The sequence below is a fragment of the Anopheles coustani genome, chromosome 2, assembly GCF_943734705.1.
Source record: "Anopheles coustani chromosome 2, idAnoCousDA_361_x.2, whole genome shotgun sequence".
In the NCBI taxonomy this organism is placed as follows: Eukaryota; Metazoa; Arthropoda; class Insecta; order Diptera; family Culicidae; genus Anopheles; species Anopheles coustani.
Window position 1 is genome coordinate 71700269 of NC_071289.1, and position 22646 is coordinate 71722914.

The 22646-nt window shown below is 42.4% G+C and overlaps 2 protein-coding genes across 2 annotated transcripts; both read right to left on the reverse strand.

Annotated features, from left to right (window-relative positions):
- Positions 1-1433: 1433 nt before the first annotated feature.
- On the reverse strand, positions 1434-3353 carry LOC131267487 (putative aldehyde dehydrogenase family 7 member A1 homolog). The gene is made up of 3 exons (XM_058270375.1): positions 3266-3353; positions 1731-3141; positions 1434-1662 (listed from the first exon to the last, which is right to left on the reverse strand). Exons 2-3 carry the CDS (start codon positions 3138-3140, stop codon positions 1450-1452), a joined length of 1623 nt encoding a protein of 540 aa, XP_058126358.1. The 5' UTR covers position 3141; positions 3266-3353; the 3' UTR covers positions 1434-1449.
- An 8644-nt stretch (positions 3354-11997) lies between these two features.
- On the reverse strand, positions 11998-16937 carry LOC131267488 (zwei Ig domain protein zig-8-like). The gene is made up of 8 exons (XM_058270376.1): positions 16874-16937; positions 15722-15873; positions 14877-14954; positions 14670-14802; positions 13732-13851; positions 13525-13627; positions 12788-12885; positions 11998-12179 (listed from the first exon to the last, which is right to left on the reverse strand). The coding sequence occupies exons 1-8, from the start codon at positions 16935-16937 to the stop codon at positions 12007-12009; spliced, it is 921 nt and encodes a 306-aa protein (XP_058126359.1). The 3' UTR covers positions 11998-12006.
- Between the last annotated feature and the right edge of the window lie 5709 nt (positions 16938-22646).

Here is a 22646-nt window from a genome sequence, read left to right on the forward strand (position 1 = left end):
GCATACGTATTAAGTCGATGCCGTAGACACCCGGATGATGTTTGCTTTTACCGTCCCTTTTTATGCTAGCGCTATGTATAGACTTTTGCGGAAATATACATCCTTCGCTGGATTTGAAGGATTGCCTGTTGGGCAACCCAACAACATGCAAATGTGGGACGTACAACGATGGCAAGAAGAAAACAAAAATGCTCCAGAGGACACAAAAAAAACACACACAGAAAAATCCATTGACATGTTTAATATTCATAAGTGTATCCAACATCATGATTTGAAGGATTTCTAGTGATCCAGAACTTTATTTGAATCAGGGAAATATGTTTGACTTCTCTTGGCGGGATATTATAGCAATCGTAAGCAATGCGTACGAATAAACGTCCTTGTTATAATACAGCAAAAATCATGGTGAGGTCTATGAAAAATTAGATTTTATCAAAATTTTTGTTATTCAGTTACGCCAAGTGTGTTTAAATTCATCTTAAAGTTAATCGATATTACCACATCCATGAAATAACAACACGTTTGAGATTTACAAAACACTTTAATACGTCACCACGTAACAGACTGGATGATAAAAATTCATCCTAAAAAGGGTATTAGTGATGAAGTTTGCTTTTCATTTACAATCCTTATCAGCAAAAAAACACAAAACGCTTTCAACATGGGAATGGTTAGAACCGCACCTTACCCGAAGAAAAAACACATTTAATTACCGTCATTAGCATTTACCTCCCAGTCACATTCAAATCATTAGTAGGGACGCGGACAGCAACAGTGGGATGGAGAAAAAAAAGAAGCATCCGGAAGTAATTAAATGTAAATCATTATCGACAAATAGAAGTAATTTTGACTACAACAGATTCGCTGGAAAAACCCACGTGTATTTGATAAAAATTCTAACGTTACCAACATTGAAATGATTACAAACTGAATGATTTGACGAGAATGATTTCAGGACTAATCAGTAACCAGTAATAAAGCCAAACATTCTTTAAACTCTCATAAAGAAATATTATCTTGTTTTACCATATGAAAATAAGTAGAAAGTAGGAGTAGCAAAAGATAGCGTTATCATTTCATTTGCAAATGAATACCCCATCCAAATACCCAAAGTCCGTGTGTTCGTTGCTGTGGATTTAATTGTGGATGCAACGGTGGTTGTGGTGAATAGCAACGGTTTGTGGATGCACAATACACGCAGTGCGCTAGTGTCGCATTACACGACCTACATATTCTGCTCTGTATGCCATTGGATACCGGCTGGGATCTGGTGCGGTCGCATCGGAACCGGTTCCAGCGACGTACGCACCGCAAACCATCTCACTCACATTACTCTTCCCAAGTCTCCCCGTCATTGCACCTTATTGAGTTAACACAACTTTCACACTTCAGCCGCTCGCAGTCGCAGTGAAATATCATTTAAAATCCATGCGTTGTTTTACAGAATGTTTATTCAAATACAATTCCTTGCGCTAGCGGTAGGTCTGACGAGTGGTTGACGGTGATCGTGGAACGGCGTGCGTACTGCTTCCAGGCGTCCGATCCAGATTCGCGGCCACCACCGGTGTGCTTTTCCCCTCCAAACGCACCTCCAATTTCGGCTCCGGAAGGTGAGGTATTGATGTTGACTATGCCACAGTCAGAGCCACTCTCGCCGATCCACTGTTAATTGTAGAACGTGTGTTAGTACTTAGTGTGAGGTGATTCCGAACGTAGTTGTGCTATCTTACCTGGAATGCGGACTGAATGTTCTTGGTGAAAAGTGAGGAGGAAAGTCCCTGATCGACCTCGTTGTTCCATTCGATCGCTTCCTGCAAGTTCTTCGCCTTGAAGATGTACACAATCGGGGCAAATGTTTCCCGCTTCACCACCGGGGCGTCGTGGGGTAGGTTGGAGATAATGGTCGGCTCGACGAAGAACCCGGGCCGTTCCATGACCTTGCCACCGCATTCCACCTTGCCGCCTAGGGCCACCGCTTCCTGCACCGTTTGCTTGTAGTTCTCCACCGCCTGCTGATTATGCAGCGGCCCGTACAGGGTGGCGGCTTCCAGCGGATGTCCAACGCGTTGCAGCAACGAACTGTACCGTTTGACCAGCTTCTGCAGGAAGCTATCGTACAGGGACTCGTGAATGATCAACCGCCGCGTGCTGGTGCAGCGCTGTCCAGCCGTTCCGATGCAGCCGAAAAAGGCCGCATCGAGCGCCATCTCTGGCGGTGCGTCATCGTTGATGATAAGCGCGTTGTTGCCGCCGAGCTCAAGCAGACACTTGCCGAAGCGACGCTGCATCTCAACCCCGACCGTTCGACCGACGGCGGAGCTGCCAGTGAACGATAACAACTTGACGCGCTCGTCGCTCACCATCCGCTTGCCGACGTCCACGTCGCCCTGGCAGAGCGTCACCACGGGTGGCAAATTGTTACGCTTGATAACGTCCGCGACAATCTTGGTGGTCGCTACGCTGACCAGCGGCGTACTGGGTGCGCCCTTCCATAGCACCGAATTGCCGACCGTCAGCGCAATCGCTGCATTCCAGCCGAACACGGCGCACGGGAAGTTAAACGCCGAGATCACACCGACCACCCCGAGTGGGTTCCACTTCTCCAGGATGGTGTGCTGCGGCCGTTCCGAGGGCAGAATGAGTCCGGCGAACATGCGTGACAGTCCCACGGCGTAGTCACAGATGTCAACAAACTCCTGCACCTCGCCGATGCCCTCGGGCAGTATCTTGCCCATCTCCAGCGAGACCAGCTTGCCGAGCGGCTCGCGGTACTTGCGCAGTTCGTCACCGATTTGACGCACGATTTCGCCCCGGAACGGGGCGGGCAGTTTCTTCCATTCCTGGTACGCGGCCACACCAGCCGTAAGGCACTGGTCGACGTCCTGCTCCGTGCCGGTGGTAATCTCCGCGATCACACGACCGGACGCAGGGTCGATCGACTGCACCGACTTCCCCTTGCCGGCAGTCCACTGGCCATTGTACACACCGTGATTGACCCGTCCGAGCCCGAGATCCTTCAGGAACGCGTACTTGCTGTCCTCCACCAGGTAGGTCGCCATGCTTCTGGCCGCTTGGGGGACAAGTTTGCCGCAAACCACACTGTGTACCGTTGTTCCGCTGCGCAAAAGTGCTCCTAACATGCTGGAAAGACGAGACGAAACGCTCTGGTTAGGGTCCGGAGAAAGACTACCGGCCTCGGATGTGACACGATCACATCGAACACCACCGAACGATGATCGTTGCGGGACCGCGTGGACACACTTACTCTTACGCTCGCGAACACAAAAACCAGACCTGCGGTCGCTAACAGAACCTGTTGGTAACTGCAAGCCTCTCGACCGGCCTTCAATACGCGCACGGCACATTATCTTGCAGCCGTAATCGAGGTTTCACCGAATGTTGCCATTGGACCAGTCGTGTTACCAGCCACTTGAACGAGCCTCAACAAGCAGCGATTAAAGCGCTCAACGCGATAACGGCGCTATCTCGGCCTCCCGCGGGTTCGGACCAGCGGCGCACACAAACATCGAACGTTGGCGCGATAAGTCGAGTTTCGAGACGACAGACATGTGATGCGCAAGGATGGATGGTGCGTTGGGCAAATGTATGGATTTTGAATGTGACAATGAGGCTATCAGCTGCTGATAGCTATCTGTTTTGGAAATTGAAAGGGAGAATAGTGTTTGCAGTGTTTTTCACGTAAATTTAAGAATGTTAAACTTTACACATCACTGTTGGTGTGTATTTTTTTAACTGTTTCGTGTTCAATTTTTTACACATTGTGTGTTGGTGCTTCACATAACTTTAGTTTCTTACATATTTTAACATATTATGGAGCGCCTTCGAGATACTTTCACTATGTTTTCTAAACATCTCATTTGAAGTGTACATTTAACATGTATGCAACGGTCCTAGTCACATTTGAGAAGTATTTGACGTGGTGTGCACCTTAAAACTAACCATATTACATTTTTCTACTTCAATTTTCTAAACAGTATAAAACATCTTCCTTGTCTGCCTGTTGAACTGAGTAGAAAGTACGTTAAAAGCTATTAAAGCTATTCACCTTATATCCGTGTGTCTAAAATAATCCTTGTACGGGGTGAAGCAAAATACTTGACGACTAGAAATAGCTTCCAATTAGTGAAACTTAGCCAAAATGAGATGAAATTGGACTTATTAGAAAAAATAAGAAATCACAATGATTTTTCAAATCGTCAGATTTTCCTGCTTCACAATGTATAATACATAAGTTGATTAGTGTAGTACAAAAAAAAAAGTATTTAATAATAAATCTTCTTTTCACAGTTTGTGCTCTGCTCGTTGCACAATCTATTATTACAACTCCCTTCGCAAGTGTTCAACAATCTGTTTTACTTTAATCAAAATTTTAAGTGTTCTTCAGTTTAAATAAAGTTTCGACTTCACTGGTTTTTTATTCCTGTGTTTAGGTTTCCTTTAGAGCATAGCATTTATTGTTATTTTGCAGTGCTGATTCTATGAAAATTTTGCGAAATAATAATGGAATAATGTTATTTGTTACTTGCCAAATAATAATCAAGTTTTTGATGTTTTCAAGTGGCTTCCATTTATTGTAAGTCTTGTAATTATTTGATAAAGTAATTTTACTCGCCGCGTCTTATTGGCAATAACAATAAGTATGTGTCAATCCAACTTTAAACCGTGGTGGCAAATAACTTGGAGGGGTTAAATAACACAGCGTAAACCTTTCTTTTTTGTTTATCTTACCTTGAGCTCGTCCTTAAATGAACGCTAAATATCCGCCTCAGGCGGCTCCACCGAGGAACATTTCGCCAGCCATGTATTCTCGGAGGACTTTGCTTTTGCTCACAATTCTTTGGAAGTCGCTCCCGAAGTTATTTACAAGTGAAGCTACAGCAACGTGCTCGCTCATCCGGCTTTTCCTTTGCCTTCCAGGACCGGAAGGGTCGTGCTTTCTGCGTGAAAAATGAACGTAACCGAGGATGAAAAATGGTAGCACATTTGAGTTATCGTGCTGTTGGAAGGCGTTAATGAATGAAACCAGAGTGCTGTTCCACCCTTCACGCATCTATTAGCCCTGGGGGATAGGGCGGTGGGATTGTGTGCCGACCTGCACAGCCGTCTGTCACACCGCCGGCTGGCTCGACGTTCTAACAAATGGAAAATTCGACTCACAAGAATCAGATTTCAACCGACGCCAACGAGGCCTTCCCTGGGGGGGAGTAATTCTTTTTTCTTTCCGTCGTGTAAGTAAAGCTGGTTGCACGGTCTGCCTTCTGTTTGCTGTGTATGAGTTTCGGGAGCAGAGACGAGCGATACTCTTGAATTGTATTTTTGTACCTTCCCTGTACAGAAAGGGTGGGGCAGTTGCATTCATTCTTATTTATAATCAAGCCCTACAGGTGGAATAGCTCACTTTATGCAGATTAGCATCCGTCACCTACAAGAGCAAAGTAAACTGAAGGGAGCAAATATCCTGCGGGGTTTTATGAATTTGTGATAAATGCTTGGTAAATGAGGTACATGCCGTTTAAAATTAATTTCGTAATGTTTTCCTGGGCTCATTATCCCCATCGTGTTCATTACAATTAGTGAAAATTCTTCATTTATCTTATAATTCTCGTTAAGTATATGTTATGACTCTCGGTTGTATTTTCCGAACATGCTGTACGAACATTTCTTTCATTTAAAATTTATATTGCTTAATATTTTTTCATCATACCTGACCATACCGTAAAGGATTCAGAACGAGCGCCTGGTTTAAACCAGGTCAACTTTGCAACCACCGTCCCCTTTTCGTTCGAACACAAACAAGACATGAAGTGGCATGGCATTAGAAAAAAAAGAACAGGCGTTGAAATCGTGCCGGTCGAGAGGCAATGTTTATTTTGCAGGTTCAATTTCTTTCCTGCCCGGTGATAAAGGGGGCAAAAAAAAAAAGAAAATGGCAGTTCTCCCGTTCGGCCTCGAAGAAATGGCGGACGCTGCTTGCGGCTGTGCAGTACGTTACAGACATCACAGGGATGAAAAGAAGGAAAGCAATTAGTCTCGTGCTGCCGAGCGTGAGCTTGCATTGGCGACAGTTTTCAGCGGAAAAGTACAGCAGCATTGGCCCGGGTTTTGCTTTTTTATCCCGTCGGCGGGATGGGTTCTTGCGTTCCCAACGATTTGTCATTTCGATGCAAGAAGCCCCGAACGACCGACGGTCCAATAACTGTATCTCATTAAGAACTTTTAAAACTCGTTTTATATTGTGTTTGCACAGCTTTCGTCACCGTAGATTAGCCATGCATGCGATTAGCAGTGAGTTGCACTGCATGCATGGATCATAAAGCAGCGCAGGGGTGCATCGTACGCTTAAGTAATCCATTAACCATGCTTGAGGGATTCTTGTGAATTTTAATGTGAATTACAGCAACTTTTATCCACAGAATTATTAAATGTGAGTGAAGAGAAATTGTAAACCCGTTTCAATCAATCTTTCGTTAATCAAATTTTGAAAAAGGTTTTGAAGAAAGAGTTGTTTGCTTATTTGTTTCACACAATAACGTCAAACAAAAAACCATTTAAATTTTACTTAAGTTACTACTGACACAGAATCCTTTTTTTTCACTCCGAAAGTCGAATGCTTGCCCCACGAGGGCCGAGTGTTGACGCAAAAGTATTAAAGTATGTTAAAATATGTACATCGCTTTGCATACATGGTCAAGTTTAAGCTTCATTGGCTGCTTCTGAGGCACATATGTGCGCCACATCAGCTGAAAGAAAACTTCACAGCAAGTGCCCTTTGTTTTTGTGTTTTGTTTCGTTCTCCATGAAATGCATCTTTAAAATTGTACATGACTGAAACCATTATTCAACACCGGGCACCTCCCACCGGTAGGCCAGCCAGCACATTCGGATGCTGTTCGGATGTTAAGTTGCACGTACTCCTCACTCACCACGGGCTGTGAAACAGTGGTTTGCGACTTGTGGGAAAAGTCTTTATTTGTGCCCTGTGGTACAAACTGTGGGCTGCGCGATGCGAAGAAAGTGGGTGCGATAAATTATGCATAGTTTCAACAGCCAGCCGAGCAAATTGGTCGTCACAGCATATGGTTCGTGTTATGCTTTTCAAACTACTGCAGATAAGTTTTGACTGAAAGGTGTTTGCCGAGGGAAAAGTTGGTTCATGCGCGTTTGTCGAGATAGTTTATTTAAATTATGTCTAGATTTTCTTCTGCACATGCTTTTCATGTTTAAATATTGTCTGCTGTAGAATTAAATGAAGCATTTCAACGAATTTCTGAATTGTATCATACCTAAAGCTCACATGATTATAGGAAACGAAAATGTCGATGATAGTGGGAAACGAAAATATCGAGGAAATTATTAATTGTAACCGATTCATGAGTCATAGTGCAGGCAACAAGTCAGGATCTATTCTTCTCTTGTTGTTAGAATGTAAGCATTCCTTACCAAATCTTATTCCAAATTTTCAAAAGGTGATTTATTGTCGCAAAAGCTAGTTTTAAGTATTCTAAATAAATAATAAAGCTTCTCTACAAGTAGAATTGATGGGAAATATCATTTCCATAACTTATAAGAGGAACATGCTTTGTTGTTGTGCAGGCTTCTTGTTGTTGCATTTTAAATTTTACGAAAAAAAAGATCAAATTGCATGAAAAAACAGACTAAAGCAACATATATGTTAATTTATGTTTTAAATACAACAATGCTCTAACACTCATTGGAAATAGATTAAAATTCCCACGAACACCAATACAAACTTTGAGAAGAGGTTCTCACCGATACCATAAATTGATTGCTCTCATGATTCTTGTTTACCTGTGTTACCACTCGGAATCGAAAACTTTTCAAATTCGTCCTCATCCAGTGTGAAGAGTGTTTTGACGTTGATTGTTGATAATTTAAAACTTTCCCATTCGCTACCGAACAGATTCAATTTACCATCCGTTCATAATTTATACCCTCTAATAGAAAATGGTTTGTTTTCGGGCCGTGGAAGGCCTACCTTTTCTTCGAGGGTGTTCTTATCTTACCTGCCGGAAATTGATAAATTATCTGCCCATGGCATCTTCCATCGGGGCTGGCCGTTCCGCTCCGGTGCCCGATGCTGCGATAAATTATCGAATACTTTCGACCGGATGCGAACCAGGCTCGTTTCGGTTCGTCGGTTGAGCTGTGCAAAAATCTCAGCCAACCGTCAACTCGCCGAATGAGGCGATTTTGTGTGAAGTGAAATGATTTCCAGAAACGTTGAAAACTTCAGTTCTTCGGAATGCCTAAGATATCCGCTAGAAATATCATTCCGGGACTGAAGCCTTCGACGAGGACGGAACGAGCGAAAATATGTTGATGGATCATAGCGAAACTAATCATCTACTTAATCTTAGCTTCTAGCCGAAATCCATTCAATTTTGTGCGACGTTTTCCGCGAGATTTCGCAAATCTCTTCACTGATGAATGGCTTTACCATCTGCTGCCCGCGTGGCTAGCAAAGCGACAGAGCAGCTCTTGTTGGCAACAATGTAATTTTAGATCTTAATCCGTTTTTATCCGCCAAGCGTTCTGGTTAATCAAAAGTGAGACATCCTTCCGATCGGGATGCTGTCATCAGTGCTTTTGAAGGCTATACTTTTAAGTCGCCCTCCCCCGGACAGAACTGAGTGAGTGATATAAATATTTGTCATAGAAAACATCTTTCTCTTTATAATCTACAACTTCGCGGAGCTAAATAAAAGACGACAAAAGCAGCTCCGAAACAGGTCTATAATATAATCGATTTTATTCGTCTCAGGATGATTCGATTAGTTGTGTTGTACAATCAGTCACTTACATGAAATAAAAAATAGTTTGACATAACCTTTGTTTAGCGTATCATAATGGATTAACCTTGCTAAGAATTTCAATAAAAAAAATAGGTTCCATTAGAATAAATATAAAAAATAATTACTAATCCGTGAAACTCATTCTAAACTCAATGCTAAATTTTTGTTGAAAAAATTACTTACGCTTCATATTTTATTTCCCAAAAAATCAAATTTTAGTTTTGCTTTTCTCTTCATGTGTTTAAAACAGATCAGATTTTTTTGTGATTTAAAATTAACTAATATAAATGAGAAGTATTAACATCGCTTGCATTGTTTCGGCTTGTTCATCATCTTATGGTAGTAAATAAAATGAATTAATTTCCGGTAGTTTCTTCACGCAGCGCTGAATGATTCTACAAATAAAGTTGTTGCTAGGTGCTCGAAACGGATCCGTAAGTGGATTGTTTGCCTTGAGTGTCTACCGCGGTCAATTTTCGGCGATCACGAAAACCTATGAATAGTGCTTCCTCTGACTGTGATGTATATTATGTGGAATGGATTTTTCTGCTATGAACCATATCTTTGTTCGCTCTAGTCAACTTAAGGTATGGAACCAAAGTTGCCAAGCTCATTGTTGTTACACGTTTGGCAGATTCTACAGCGCTGTATCTACAGGAAAATTAATTTTCTTTTCTATCTTAATTTTGTAGCTAACCATATTCTGTCCTGTTTGTTTGACAAACCGTGCTATTCTACAATGATTCGCTTGCTGTTTTCTATTATCTGTGTATGTGTTTGAGTGATTTTGTTTGCCGTTAGTAACTATATTACATTCTTGCTCAATTTGCAATGATCTTATAAAGACAGCAAATCGGCACGTTCTCCTGTTGAAGGAGTAATCTTACAAATGTACCTTTATTCACAACGTTTTAATACAGTTTACAAGAAATTCGTTTATCACACGTCCTCGTTTTGCGTTCCATTCGATTTACGGTGAATCGTGTCGTCATTAGTTTTATCTACGATAAATCAAGCCTTTCTATTGAACAAAACATGTTTGTGTAAAATGTTTCGTACTCAATTGTATAACCACGATTTTCGGTCAGCTTTACATGGATTTTTTGTTTTTCCCTTCATTTAACAGTCTAGCAAAGATCTTAACAGAACTATTTTACATAGCATAGAATTGTTCGAACTAGCCTTGCACACTTTTCCATTTCTGTCCCAAAAGTAAACCGATTTTACTATCTCAACCATCATACATACAGAGATAAAAGATATTTTCATTTTAACACAAAGGATAATGCTATGCTTTAAAATAATATAGTTTTTCACAAACATGGACGGACACATCACCAAATACTCCAACTTTCGCGTGTAGAGAAAATGGACCACAAACCACATCCGGTGGCATGCGACCACATCCCCGGCTAGGGTCGACTAAAAACCTTTCTCTTGTCCATCTTTTATAATTTCCGGTCTCTACTCCTGAATGGGCAGCTCGGTTTTACGAGCTAGGAACAAGGTCTGAAAACAACCAACTTGGGAAGGCTCAGCGAATAGATTTCCCACAACATGCGAACATAGCCATATGCTTTTCATTCTACCGCACCAAGGGCGGCCGGGTGGGTTGACACTGAAGAAAACTGCTTCTTGTTGCTCACCGATCGATCACCTGGAGGTTCCCGGAGCAGCGTGAGGGGCCTCGTTTTCAGTCTATCCATTTCGACCGTGTGGCCACCTCTGCCGGGAGGGCTTAATTATCTCATGCAACAATAATAAAGCATCCCGTAGCGAATAAAGTTTGCGCGAACGGGCCGGTTCGATGTGATGGCTCCCAGGGAGGCATCGCATCAAGTTATTTTAAATACCGGATCAAACTTTTCAACAAACTGAAGATTATCGGTTCACCCCGGGAAGTAGTTTACCGGGCACTCCGGGGAAATTTGATGACAAATTAATTAGCAATCTCAACAAAGCGTGGCCGGTCGGCGTAGAAGCGGTCTGCCCGGCCGTCGTCGTGCAAGATTAAAACTTCTTTGGCGCAACTAGCAGATCCGGTGGTCTCGAGGTGATGCCTGGGGCATATGGGAGAAGCTTCCTTGAGGCTGTTTTCCCCGGTATTTTACTCGTCGGCAGACTTATGTTACTTCCGCTGCCGAGGCCAACAATTTATCCTTTTATAGTACACAGCGTTTGTTGAGCATGCGGGACGTGTTCGTTGTTTAACAACGGTAGCGTTGCTCCGAGAGCAGAGTTTGGGAAACTGAAAACTTGTTCCGACGCAGTTGTAGGAAAAACTAAAGCTCCAACTCCATTACGAAAATCAATTTCATCTAAACGTTTTCATTATCTCGTGTAGGTTCGTGTGTATGTACATTCGTTTCCACTCCGGAAAGATATGCGTATTGTAGAGTGTACTGTTTGAGTTTGCAGTGTCAAACTTTAAAACATGTTTGTGTTTGTTTTTCATTTCTATTAACATTTGATGTTGCTATCGGCAAGACTGTATGAAGATACGAAATTACCATGAATGCAAAATCGTTAAAACATTATGTTTAAACTATGAAACAAACTTCTGTACACATTTTCTATGGAAAAACTCAACAACAACGCTGGTGGATGAGGAAAACATCCACACTCACATACCCAATTTATTACCATGTATGATGAGATCTTGTAATAGAATGTTAGATTTTACTAGATGTAATTTAAATCTACATGCCCTGTTCACTGGTTGTTTCTCCACTACAACTCGGTTGCGAATTCTTTTCCATTTAATGACGCGTTGTTTTAAAATGTGACTATATTTTCTACATTTGTTCTCACTTTTGTACAAGCCTTTAGCACATGGTGGCATTCTTGAGATAGCTGCCAGTCTTGATCGGTGCACAATGTGCAGAGATTTTGGATGAGGACAAGAATTGGGTGTCAATGGAACAGCAAGTAGTAAAATAAATGTACGAGAGGGTTTCTGTTACCGTTGGTCAACACTTCAACAAAAAACCCTGCATCTACGGCACACATCCTTCCGCATGCATCGTTTCGTATCTTTGTTTTGTTTTTTTTTCACGAAAGATATCGCGATTCACCCTCAAACAGTAAATCACACATCATGCTCCTTTTCAAGCTCATCACGTAGCGTTACGTGTACCGTCGTACCTGTTCTTATGCAGGGTTATGCTTCGTTTCATCTAACCTCTATAGAATCGGATGCATAGAAACATGCCTTCAATCTAAAAAAGTTCAACCGCAGTATATGCTGTATCTGACCGAAGAGAATAAGAATATACAGCGTCTGTAGCAGCAATGGTCGTGAAAAGGTTGCTGCTGCATTGTGTTGCATCGCCGCCGGGTGCTCCCCTGTAAATAGAAATGATAGGGATAAAAGAAAACGAGGTATGAGCGATAAAATATTAGGCTGTGTTGGTATTTTCCAATTATTGAAACACTCTTTATTAAAACAAACGTTAAACCTACTAGAATCTTTTTGAACTAAAACAAAACATAATGATTCTCATTGCGTTAATGCACCTGCACATGTTTACAATTCATATGAACATAATGTAAGTGGAATGGAATGCTCAATGTATTCAAATGGCACGGTTGGAAAACGAAAATAAACGCACATGTTATGTTTCGCATAACAAAGGACTTCAAAATACAGACAATCCTTGTCCATATAGGAGTAGTTACTGCGAAATTTCGCTTACGCGGCTCAATAAAAGCCTTTTCCGTGAGTGATACGCATGGGGGCGATATATGCACTTTCTTTTCCTTTCGCAAGCATGAGAGTTATACCGTCCACGTTTGTTTACTCACTAAAATATGCAAGCACAGAAAAACGCTCCGTCCGCACAAAGGCAAACACAGAAAAACGACAGTGGAACAGGCTTGCAAAATACGTTTCCTTTTACGGTAGTATCGTCTGCTAACGTTCGTTCTTGCATTGAAAAGACATCGGTACTTACCGCTTATAACGTGGGCATAGACGCTGGCAGACTTGGCCATCGTTGGCACGCAGGTGTAGTTTCCAGTATCGCTTTGTACAACCCTTTTGATTTTGAGCCTGTTGAAAACATCAAACCAGAAGAGAGTGGTATTCGTTATACTGCTTGGGAAAATAATGTTTTCGTTTGAAAGAAAATAACATAATGGCATTCACGGTGAAATACTTCAAAAACACCGCATATTCTAAGAAACTATTTTAACTCCATTCAAAATTTATCTGCAAGGTCGATTGTTTTAAAACTAATTGTAACAATTTCTTACTAGATATTTTTAAATTAAAAGCTGTCCAGTTGGAGGTATCAGGTGGTTGAAAAAATATCCTACCAAGAAAATTCATTCTTCTTTCCCCAACGGAGAAACGATTTTTTTCCTGAAAGAAAGCAGCATGTGCCGGAAATCTTGTTTTATCGGTATCCAATTTTCTCAACGATAATCTGTCGAGGAATAAATTGGGCAGATCGTTTGTAACGGATGAATAATAATAAACGTTTTTGTACCGCTTCGCCTTATCAAAGAAAAGGCCCTATAGCCTCTTGTTATCCCAGGAGGAAGTTAGCCAATTTCTGCTGCTCGGCGAGGTGTGAATTTGAATGTCAGGTTTTGTTTCCCTTTCAGCAATAATCTTTCTCGCAAACCTCGTTTATGCGTCTACCTTAAGGAAAATAAAATGATAAAAGTAGCTTGTTTTTCCCGTTACCTCGACGTCAAAACATCAGTCCAATCCGTTTCAACGATGATCCGTCGATGTTCACTCGAAACAATGTCGTTTTCTTGGTTCGCCGGTTCTATCAGCGTGTTACCTGGAAGAAAAAGGCATTAACGGTATTGCCAGTCAATAGTGGTTGGGGATGGTTAAAAATAGATCATTTCAAATCGTTGAAAACAGGTTAACCTGAATGCTTACCTTTGTACCAAAAAACTGTCCCAAGCTCGTGTGGTCCCTGTTGGATGACGCATGTCATTGTGATCTCACTTCCAGATTTCACAAATATATCCGAAGGACCCAATACCCTCGCCCTTAATTCTGTGGGTGTTAAAAAATAATTGTTTCTAATATTTAATACTAGTACTTGTAGAACTTGTAGTAATCTTTAAAACCGTTTTTGATAATTTAAAATAAAGAAATAAAAAGGCTGAAATGCTTTTAAAACAATTTCGATTAAGGGATACATATTTATCAACGCTACACGTAGTTGGTGTTCGAATAACTATCACCCAAGTGACAGAATTCACAAGGGGTGTCGGAACAAAACGAAAGTTCAACGCCTAATGGACAAAAGCACCGAACTTAATCTACCATTAAGCGTCAAAACTTTGTTCGTACTTTATTCATACCGCCGGTTATGGGACCAATAGAAAACAAATATCTTTTTCAATCATCGGCTTCACCTCGGGCAAACGAAACTTTACACGATTTCACCGATACCAAGAACAAACAACTTTTACCTCCTCAGATATCTATGCAAAACAGATTTCATGGCTACTTAAGCGTGACCCATCCCAAACGTAAAAACTTTTTCTTCACTCGCACACGAACTTTTTTAAAACATGTGCCCGATCGAGAACAAAAAACCCAAACAGTGTTAAAAAACAAACACGCAGTCCCTTCAGTCACGTTCACATCTTTTGATCTGGGAAAGTTGTAGATGTAGGGTACTTTACAGGTGGTTTGAATGTAAAAAAAAGAACAAAATTCTAGGGAATACGAACGTCTCCAAAAATTATCCGTAAAGGATCAGCTGCAAAAGGCTCAATTTAATTCGCGTGTTCTAGCAGTATCTTAAAGCTCTAAAATTTAAACATAAAATCGGTTGACTAAACCATGTGCTACGTTTTACGCACCGATTACATTCAGCCTGTAGGACAAGGACATTTTGGGCTCGGTGTTAATCTGACACTCGTACACCCCCGAATCCCGAACCTGAGGATACTTTATCTGCAGCGTCCAGTTGACGGAATTCTCCTGGCGGATCACCTTGGAAAAGGGAGAACATAATATCGTTTCAATGATTTTGATCCCGTTTTCCTGGAAAGAAAGTTCATACCAACCTGAAATCGTTGATCCGAAGTATACGTAGATGCCCCTGTCGTAAGAATGTGCAAATCTCGTTGCCGAATCCATGCCACCTAATAAAAATTCAGTTGATATTTGAATGAAGGGATACACATTTAACACATGATGGTTTTTTTTTTTTTTTTAATGGCACGGCATCCCCTAGTGGGACAAGGCCTCTCTCCGAAGAGAGTTTGTGTGACCGAAAGACGGTATATTATAGATCGGTGGTCAGCCGTTCGTAATACCGGAGGGTGCCAGACTCGAGATTCGATCCCACACCTGTGGTGTGGTGTACACATGATGGTTGGTAGTGTGTAAATCGTAAAAGTTTCCGTATTTGTATTTATTGTACTTTAAAAAGGTTACTTTTTTTTGCTCCCTTTTGTAAACGAATCATGAAAAGTTTGCTCAATAAAAGAAGTTTCACGTGTGGTTTAGAAATTGAAGATTTTAGAAGCAAAATAAAACAGAAAACATAAAAGACTGTGCTAGCGGCGTACGGAAACCCTAACCAATCGTTCTTAACTACCATCGTTGGGGTTAGCATTCAAAATACCTCCAAATCATAAAACAGAGTTTACGGAAGCCAAAGGTCTTACGGCGACGGAAAACAAATCCAATGCTTGATCCCACTTTCCTCCCCGGGACTAACAATACCTTTTAGAACGAAAAACCAATTTTACCCACATCACCGGTGCTCGACAGGAAATGGCAATCGATTAACCACGTGCAAAACCCATCAGCAGTAACATCAGCGCCAACAAGACCGCGGCTACGTGAACCCTGAGAAAAGTCGGACCCCGGCGAGAGCGTAGCGCAAGCAGACGCAAATACTCACATCCTTATCGCCAAGACGTTCCACTCGGCAGTGCAGGAAACCGGTTTGACCTACGGTTACGGTGAGATTGCGCGGTACGTCAAAGTCAAAGTATGGCTGTAGGGCAGCGGACTCCTCGGTGGTGGTGGTCATCATGTTCGAGCTGACGGAAACTGGAGAAGAGGATGAAAATTCAGCGCAGGTAAGATTGGCGTCTTCCAAGCAGAAAAGTTAAGTATCAATCCGGTGGACTGGCGAACGTGGCAGAAGCGAGAAGTCAAGCAATCGGTTCAGAAAATGCATCAGTAAAGTTGAAATTGTACGTGAAACGCTGAACAGAATACCTGGGAGGAACCCCTTGAGCTTTGAACATAAGATTGAAGTCTCAAAAGAGGGAGAAGAGTGTTTCCAGCGGCTGAAATTGATCCTTGGTCCTCGTCTGGTAAATTTCATTCGCCTTCAGATATTATTGTTTGAAGAAAACTCGGAAATGAGCTGCAACATCAAGCTTCCGTACTTCTAACAACTTTTCAAATGAGGTAGAATCGTTCTCTTGTTCGATATTTCAATAGATTGTATGTCGCTGAAAACAGTTCATTTCATTAAAAAAAACCTTCTTCTATAAATATCTCCTCGTAAAGCTATCAGCTTGCTGTTTTGCAAAACGTCGAAACCATTTTGTATCCCATAAAATAAAACAACAATCATAAATGTCAAACACGATAAATTTTATGAGCATGCTGTTTTCCTGTGATAAAATGGTACCGAACAGTTTTATTATCGCCCCGGAAGGTTTTATATCATGTTCGTTCATTCATTTAACATAAACATTGCCGATGTGTCATTTTAATTTGCGTAAGCGTACAGCATCCGGTAAAAGGAAAGCTTTAAAAATTTGAAATTAGCAGCAATCGAATCAATGTTTTGCATACATAGTATGTTTTACAAAGAGACGATGGATAATCATCTAAAATAACTTCTTGTAAGGTTTGTTCACCTAATTTTGAAACATTTTTCTGTTTTAACAACTCGATCGACATCAAAACTCCTGTTCAATGAAGCCTCAAAGTTGGACTCAAATGGAGCTGTTAGCAGAGCACAGCATGCTGCATAATTTTCGTGGAATAATCTCCACAAATTGGTCGATAAAATTCTCAATCGTTCACACCTTACCTTGATTTCGGCTCTGCAACAGTAGTAAATAGGTTCCAATATAGAACAGTAATTGATTAAACATCTTCACTAATTAATAATAACTGTACACAAATGGGTTTTGATCACTGCGCAACGATGTTTAATGCACCAATTAAACGATAGCCGCTCTGGGATTCATTCATCTGGCACATCACACAGACACACACACACACACGCTCCAGCACACAGACGCTGCACTTGTTAATGACGGTCGGCGGGTGTTGGCGCACGAGCAAGTTTACAAAATTCTCGCTTCGTTGTTGAATATCTTTTCGGGTGATCCCGTGCATCTAATTTGCGTCGTGCGCAGCGGTTGTTTCCGTTTTTTCCCCCCGTTTTCAACCCGTTCCCCGGCGCTAAAGCAGCTGAACCACACGTCCACCCGTTGTTTTACCGACGTACGGTAGCACTCGCGAAAAGCACTGCGCACTCGCGTCCCTTCCGTACGCCGCACCCAGACCGCGACCGTGTCACCAGGGGCGCTAAATTATGCTCACTCTTGTGCGTCACCACCGACGGCCGACTGGCCCGCGAGAATCGCCGTGGCTGCGCTGCCGGGCCACCGAACCGGCCAGTTTCTCCTGGTTGTGGGCCACAAGGGTCACGCATATTTATCACTGCCACTTTGCGCCCGAGCTGCTTTTTGGGTAATTTGCCCCGCCGTTTGCAGTCCTGGGCTCACGGTTTGGGCTCACTCCGAGGCCGAGGCTGTCACGCATTAATGCTACCAACTGGGCGCACACTTCGACTGCGGGTTGGAAGGGCCGGGGTTCACCGGCACCATCCCGACCGATCCGACTCCCACCCAGCAACTACTGCAACCCAAACCCAAAACGAGAGCCTGGGCGGATGGGCCTCCCACAAGTGGTTTTCCGGAGCGGATGCAGCTTCGGCGGTGCCTACAATCTCATTACACGAAATGCATTGTGTCGTGGCGGCGGCGGCGGCGGCGGCTGGGACGGTGGCGTCGACGTCAGCTGCTGTGGTCCTGTTTTTCGTGCATCCATAGTGCGCCTGACGGAATACGTTTAATTTAACTTTTAATTAATTTTTACGACACCGACCGGATGGCACATTTTTACAGCGCCCGATGATGGTGGCGAAAAGGTTGACTGGCTTGCCACACACCAGCACTAACGACGAACCCGCCCGGGGGGTGTTTGTACCACTTGTCATGTGCACCGTTGTTTGATGGTATTCCAAGTTTTGACGACAACCGTTCAGCTGATTCGATTGATTTTAATTTGAACGTAACAACGCATAACAAATTGGCACTTGTGCTGAAATTCATTAACAATGTTTTGACACAGTTCCCGTCCACGCGATACAATCAGATTTTGATAGATATTTCGCTAGCATGAATGATTAAAGAGGGACATTTATTATTACTACTCTGAATTTCAGATGAGAAGTAAACTACCATAAGAGAAGCACAGAACGTTTATTGGATGACGTTGCACTGTTTAAATCGTGTATCCTTTTGCGTCGGACCAACAAAATTCGTTTCATGTTTTCAGAACGTTTGAAGATAACCACAATCATAGCCGTAAATGATAAAAAATATTGATAACAGCGCACTTAATTTATTTGGGTAATAAATTTTCAGTTTACATAGTCTTTTGGAACTATTGGAATTTCATGGATCCGACGGAATATGTAGCGTGCTTCGTTTTGAAATCCATGGCCTTTTTTCGTTTCCGTGTTGTTCAGCCTTCTTTTCGACATTGTATCCAAAGTGTATCTTTCCAAACTCAACACAGTTGTTTAACACTTTTTATTTTACAGTCTTTAAACACGCTGTTTGTCTATTTTGTTTATATCACCACCTTCTAAGAAATGGGTTATTGTTTTCCAACGTGCTCACATAATCCAAATCGGTTGGTTTACTCGATCACAGAGCCTATCAGTACTTGCAATCTATAGCACAATCACTTTATTAACGAGAGATGGTTGTTTTCTTTATTTTCCACTGTTTTCACATTCACCAATAAGATAAACCAGTTTAAAATCACTCACTTGAACCTCATCTGTTCAGATTGTATTTTCACAACACGTTTGTCGTGTTGTTAATAAACATTTCGAATAATTGCTTAATGTGAAGCACGGTTAACCTTGATAGCCACAAACCATTTTCCACAAATGCAAACAAACCCGCACCAAGTCGCCATGCGGGTGCTGCTCTCAAACTGCACTGACCTACCGTACGGGGCCTGCGGTAAGGGTGCAGTGCCCACCGTGGTATCATTCGACCGCTAACGCACAACACACACTCTCGACAGCATCGACCGACGGCACACTGAAAACTAAACGGTCCGACGTGCCGGAGCAGTGTTGCTTCCGAACGGTGGTTTCCCTTTGGCTCGGGAAAAATTGACCCACCGTTATGGCGCCCTGCTCTCGGATGCTGCATCCCGATTCTCTCGCGTACTCAATGGTTCGTCTCTTCATCTTCCGTGTGGTTTGAAGGAAAGCATAGATCTGCTCTGGAAGTTGCTCTCACGTGGAGTTTGCGAGTTTTCTCCGTTGCTCTGACAACTTGCCGGCATCCTGCTGGAGAAGAGATGCGAGTTCCAGGTTTACGGAAGGTGGTGAATTTAATACGCTAACGGTGGGTTACCTTCGCCTTAAGTCCCAAACTCACCACAAACTGCCGAGCTTCGCAAAAGTCCTTGGTTGTGGTAGGTACGGCATTGGGAAAATCGTTGCCCTCCTCTCGAATGGGATGCCCTTCCGTATACCTCCACATATCGCAATTAAACTAGACAGTGCATCATGTCGTATTACGTATTTGTCCATTTTAAATCAACCATTTTCACGCCCAGGTATCGGTGATCGACGGCTTTAATTTTTAACCAATGTCCCACCGACTCATAAATGTCCAATGAATCATTCATCAAGCAAATGAATTCAACGAGTTGGAGTATATAATTTGCGCAAACGAAGCGACGATTCTTTCCGCGCGCCGCTTTGTATCTGTCAACCGGAATGGACTGCCATCAGTCTGCCATATCATCCGGTACAATTAGCGAGCCGCCGCGGGGATCGGTTTCGCGTTGCGCTGCGTGTGTTAAAGCATTTCCACTGTCCACTGGCGCGACAACTGCGGGAAAACCGACCCCTCCGCCCACACCCGATCCACCCGCATTGATGATTGATTGGTCGACTAGTACACCTTCGTTTATAATTAGTTCGATCGCATTCATGCGTCCCGTTATGTGCTCGGCCTAGCGGCAAGATGGCCTAACCACCATCGCGTGGTACCTATTTTTCATCATTAATTTTGCGCAAGCATCAATTTTGAGCGGCAAACTATTCGATTCGAATGCACGCACGCAACCCGGGGTTTAGGGGACACGCACGAATAGGCAAACCAGAACCTGGGCGTATTGATTCGAACTGCATCGGTGCGGAATTCGGGAATTGATTTGTACAATGGAGGAAATTGTTAGAATCCAGAGGGTGGGGTGGGAATGAAGTGGGCCTACAGAAGCTGCTCATTATCATTTGGGGAGGCGGAAAAAATGCCCCCAGCCAACGATGCTAATTAATTTGGTTAATCAATTGTGAGTGGAGTTTTGAATGCTGGACCATAGAAGATACCCTCGAGAGATTACTCCCTTTTTGCAAACCCGTCATAAGTTGTTCCATAAAAATGAAATAACCCTCAAAAATCATTGAAACATGCTCGCTTCCTATTCGGAACCAGGCAAACTCTACAACCCTTGAGCTTTACCATAAAGAAAACTCGGGCACTCGGTGGAAATCTAAAATTTCAAAACAGGAATTATGCTTATCCTGCCGTTTCTTATCGGTCGTACTGGCTTCAATATCTCACAACTGCAGGCTCGCTTCGCCGAAAGCATAAACCCGTAGCTCAGCTCTATCTCTAGTGTACATTCGTTTTGGCAGAAACGGGCGTGCTTCTCCATTACCCATTCGCATGCTGTTTTCTCGTCATAACTTTTACCGCCACTTTTACCCACACCGCCACCCGTTCTCGTTCCAGCAAACTTTTATGCTTTAATCTAAAACTTTGCACTCGATGCTGGAGATTGCCCACTGCTCGGGTGCGATATTTCGGTTGATTTGTAGGCATGTTTGCACAGTGGTGCTGCAACGACATAAACTATCATTAGGAAAACCTTGTACGGTTGCTGTCCACTTATACCAAAATGGGGGCAGTAAGCTAAAGTGTATGCGAGAGCTTTCTTTTTCTCAACGACATATTTTACTATTTTTCCATCTAAACAATTCGCTGTGAAAATGGAATGCGTGATGAGTTCAAGCATCGATTTCTTTGAACTGGTAACCAGGAAACTATGTGATTTACACTCTCAAGCAGTCTGAAAATGTAAGTTAAATGAACATAACATAGTTTTGAATATTTTACTCCACCTAACCCGACAGTCTTCTTCCAATCAAATATTTATCTTTCGTGTACCAAATCACCTGAATGTTGTACTCAATCTGGAAAAGTTGTTTTTACAGCGATTGATATGTCATCAATTTTCCATTGCAGTATACATTATTTATGAACACATCTTTATTTATTACTGTCATCGGATAACAGTAGTTTCCAGCGATTAATACATATGCGGAGTGAGAGTTATTTTTATTAGAATCATGTAACATTCTATCATTGTTTTATTTTCATTTGAGTTGTCTTCCCCAGATGGCTTACAGCACCTGAATTTTCAAACTTGAATAAAAACCTACACTAATCTAATTACGATGATCCTGCCTTACAGTGTTCACTAAAACGTCATGGATTTCATGAGATAGCGCGTACTTCACTAACCGATGAACCAAAGTCCGCCACATTTTCTAAATCTTATTAGTTGGATGAATGGATCTTGGCTACCATAACCTGTTTCTCGGAACCCGGAACAACAAGGCTCTGAGCCGAAGGTCTCGCTTGAGGCTGACTCATCTAATACAGCCAGTGTTAATCTAAACATAGTTGAATGATTACGAACAATTCGAAAATGCTACGAAGTTTACTGCTTAAAACCGACGGAAAATTGTAGACAAGTTTTAGCTTGTGCAATCCAAATTTTTAGTCAAGAAGTGTTGAGATCAATATGCTTGCGATATTTGCTTGTGTTTGTAAAACTGATTAATAATTTAGATGACTTTGAAACAAATATTCAACCATATCTGCAGATCCTAAACGTAATGTGTGGAAAGTATTAGAAACGACGGAGCAGTATTTGTCGAGTTTTTCGCTTACACAAAACTCCAATAGATTGCCATCTTCTAGTAGGGCTCTGAAGAATTTGTGTAACAAATCGTTGCATAATAAATACAAATCTTAACCTTGACTTGCTTGTCTGGACCACATTATGTTTATTAAAATTGCATAACTTAACGGTAGACAAGTAGCGTGTGGATAAAAAGGAAAATCATTCGACGCTTGATTTATCTCGAGTAAGCAAAACGAAAAGTGAGCGACACGAACACATGGGCATCCCGTGAAAGGTCAAATGAAAAGCATGCCTGGCATGGAAACTACACGCTTTTTCCGCACACTAACCCCCCCCCCCCCCTCCCTCCCCCGTCTCCTGGATCCGGGTCAAGTGTCAAATCTCACTGTCAACACCCATGTCAAGGCCTTGGTGAAAACTTGTTGTTAGCGAAGCCGCTGTCGCCAATTCCACCATTACAGGCAATCCGGAAACATGTGCTTCGGTTCTCACTATCGATACACGCTCAGCAGGGGGGGGGGCGAGCATCGTTTCGGGTTGCGGGCTTC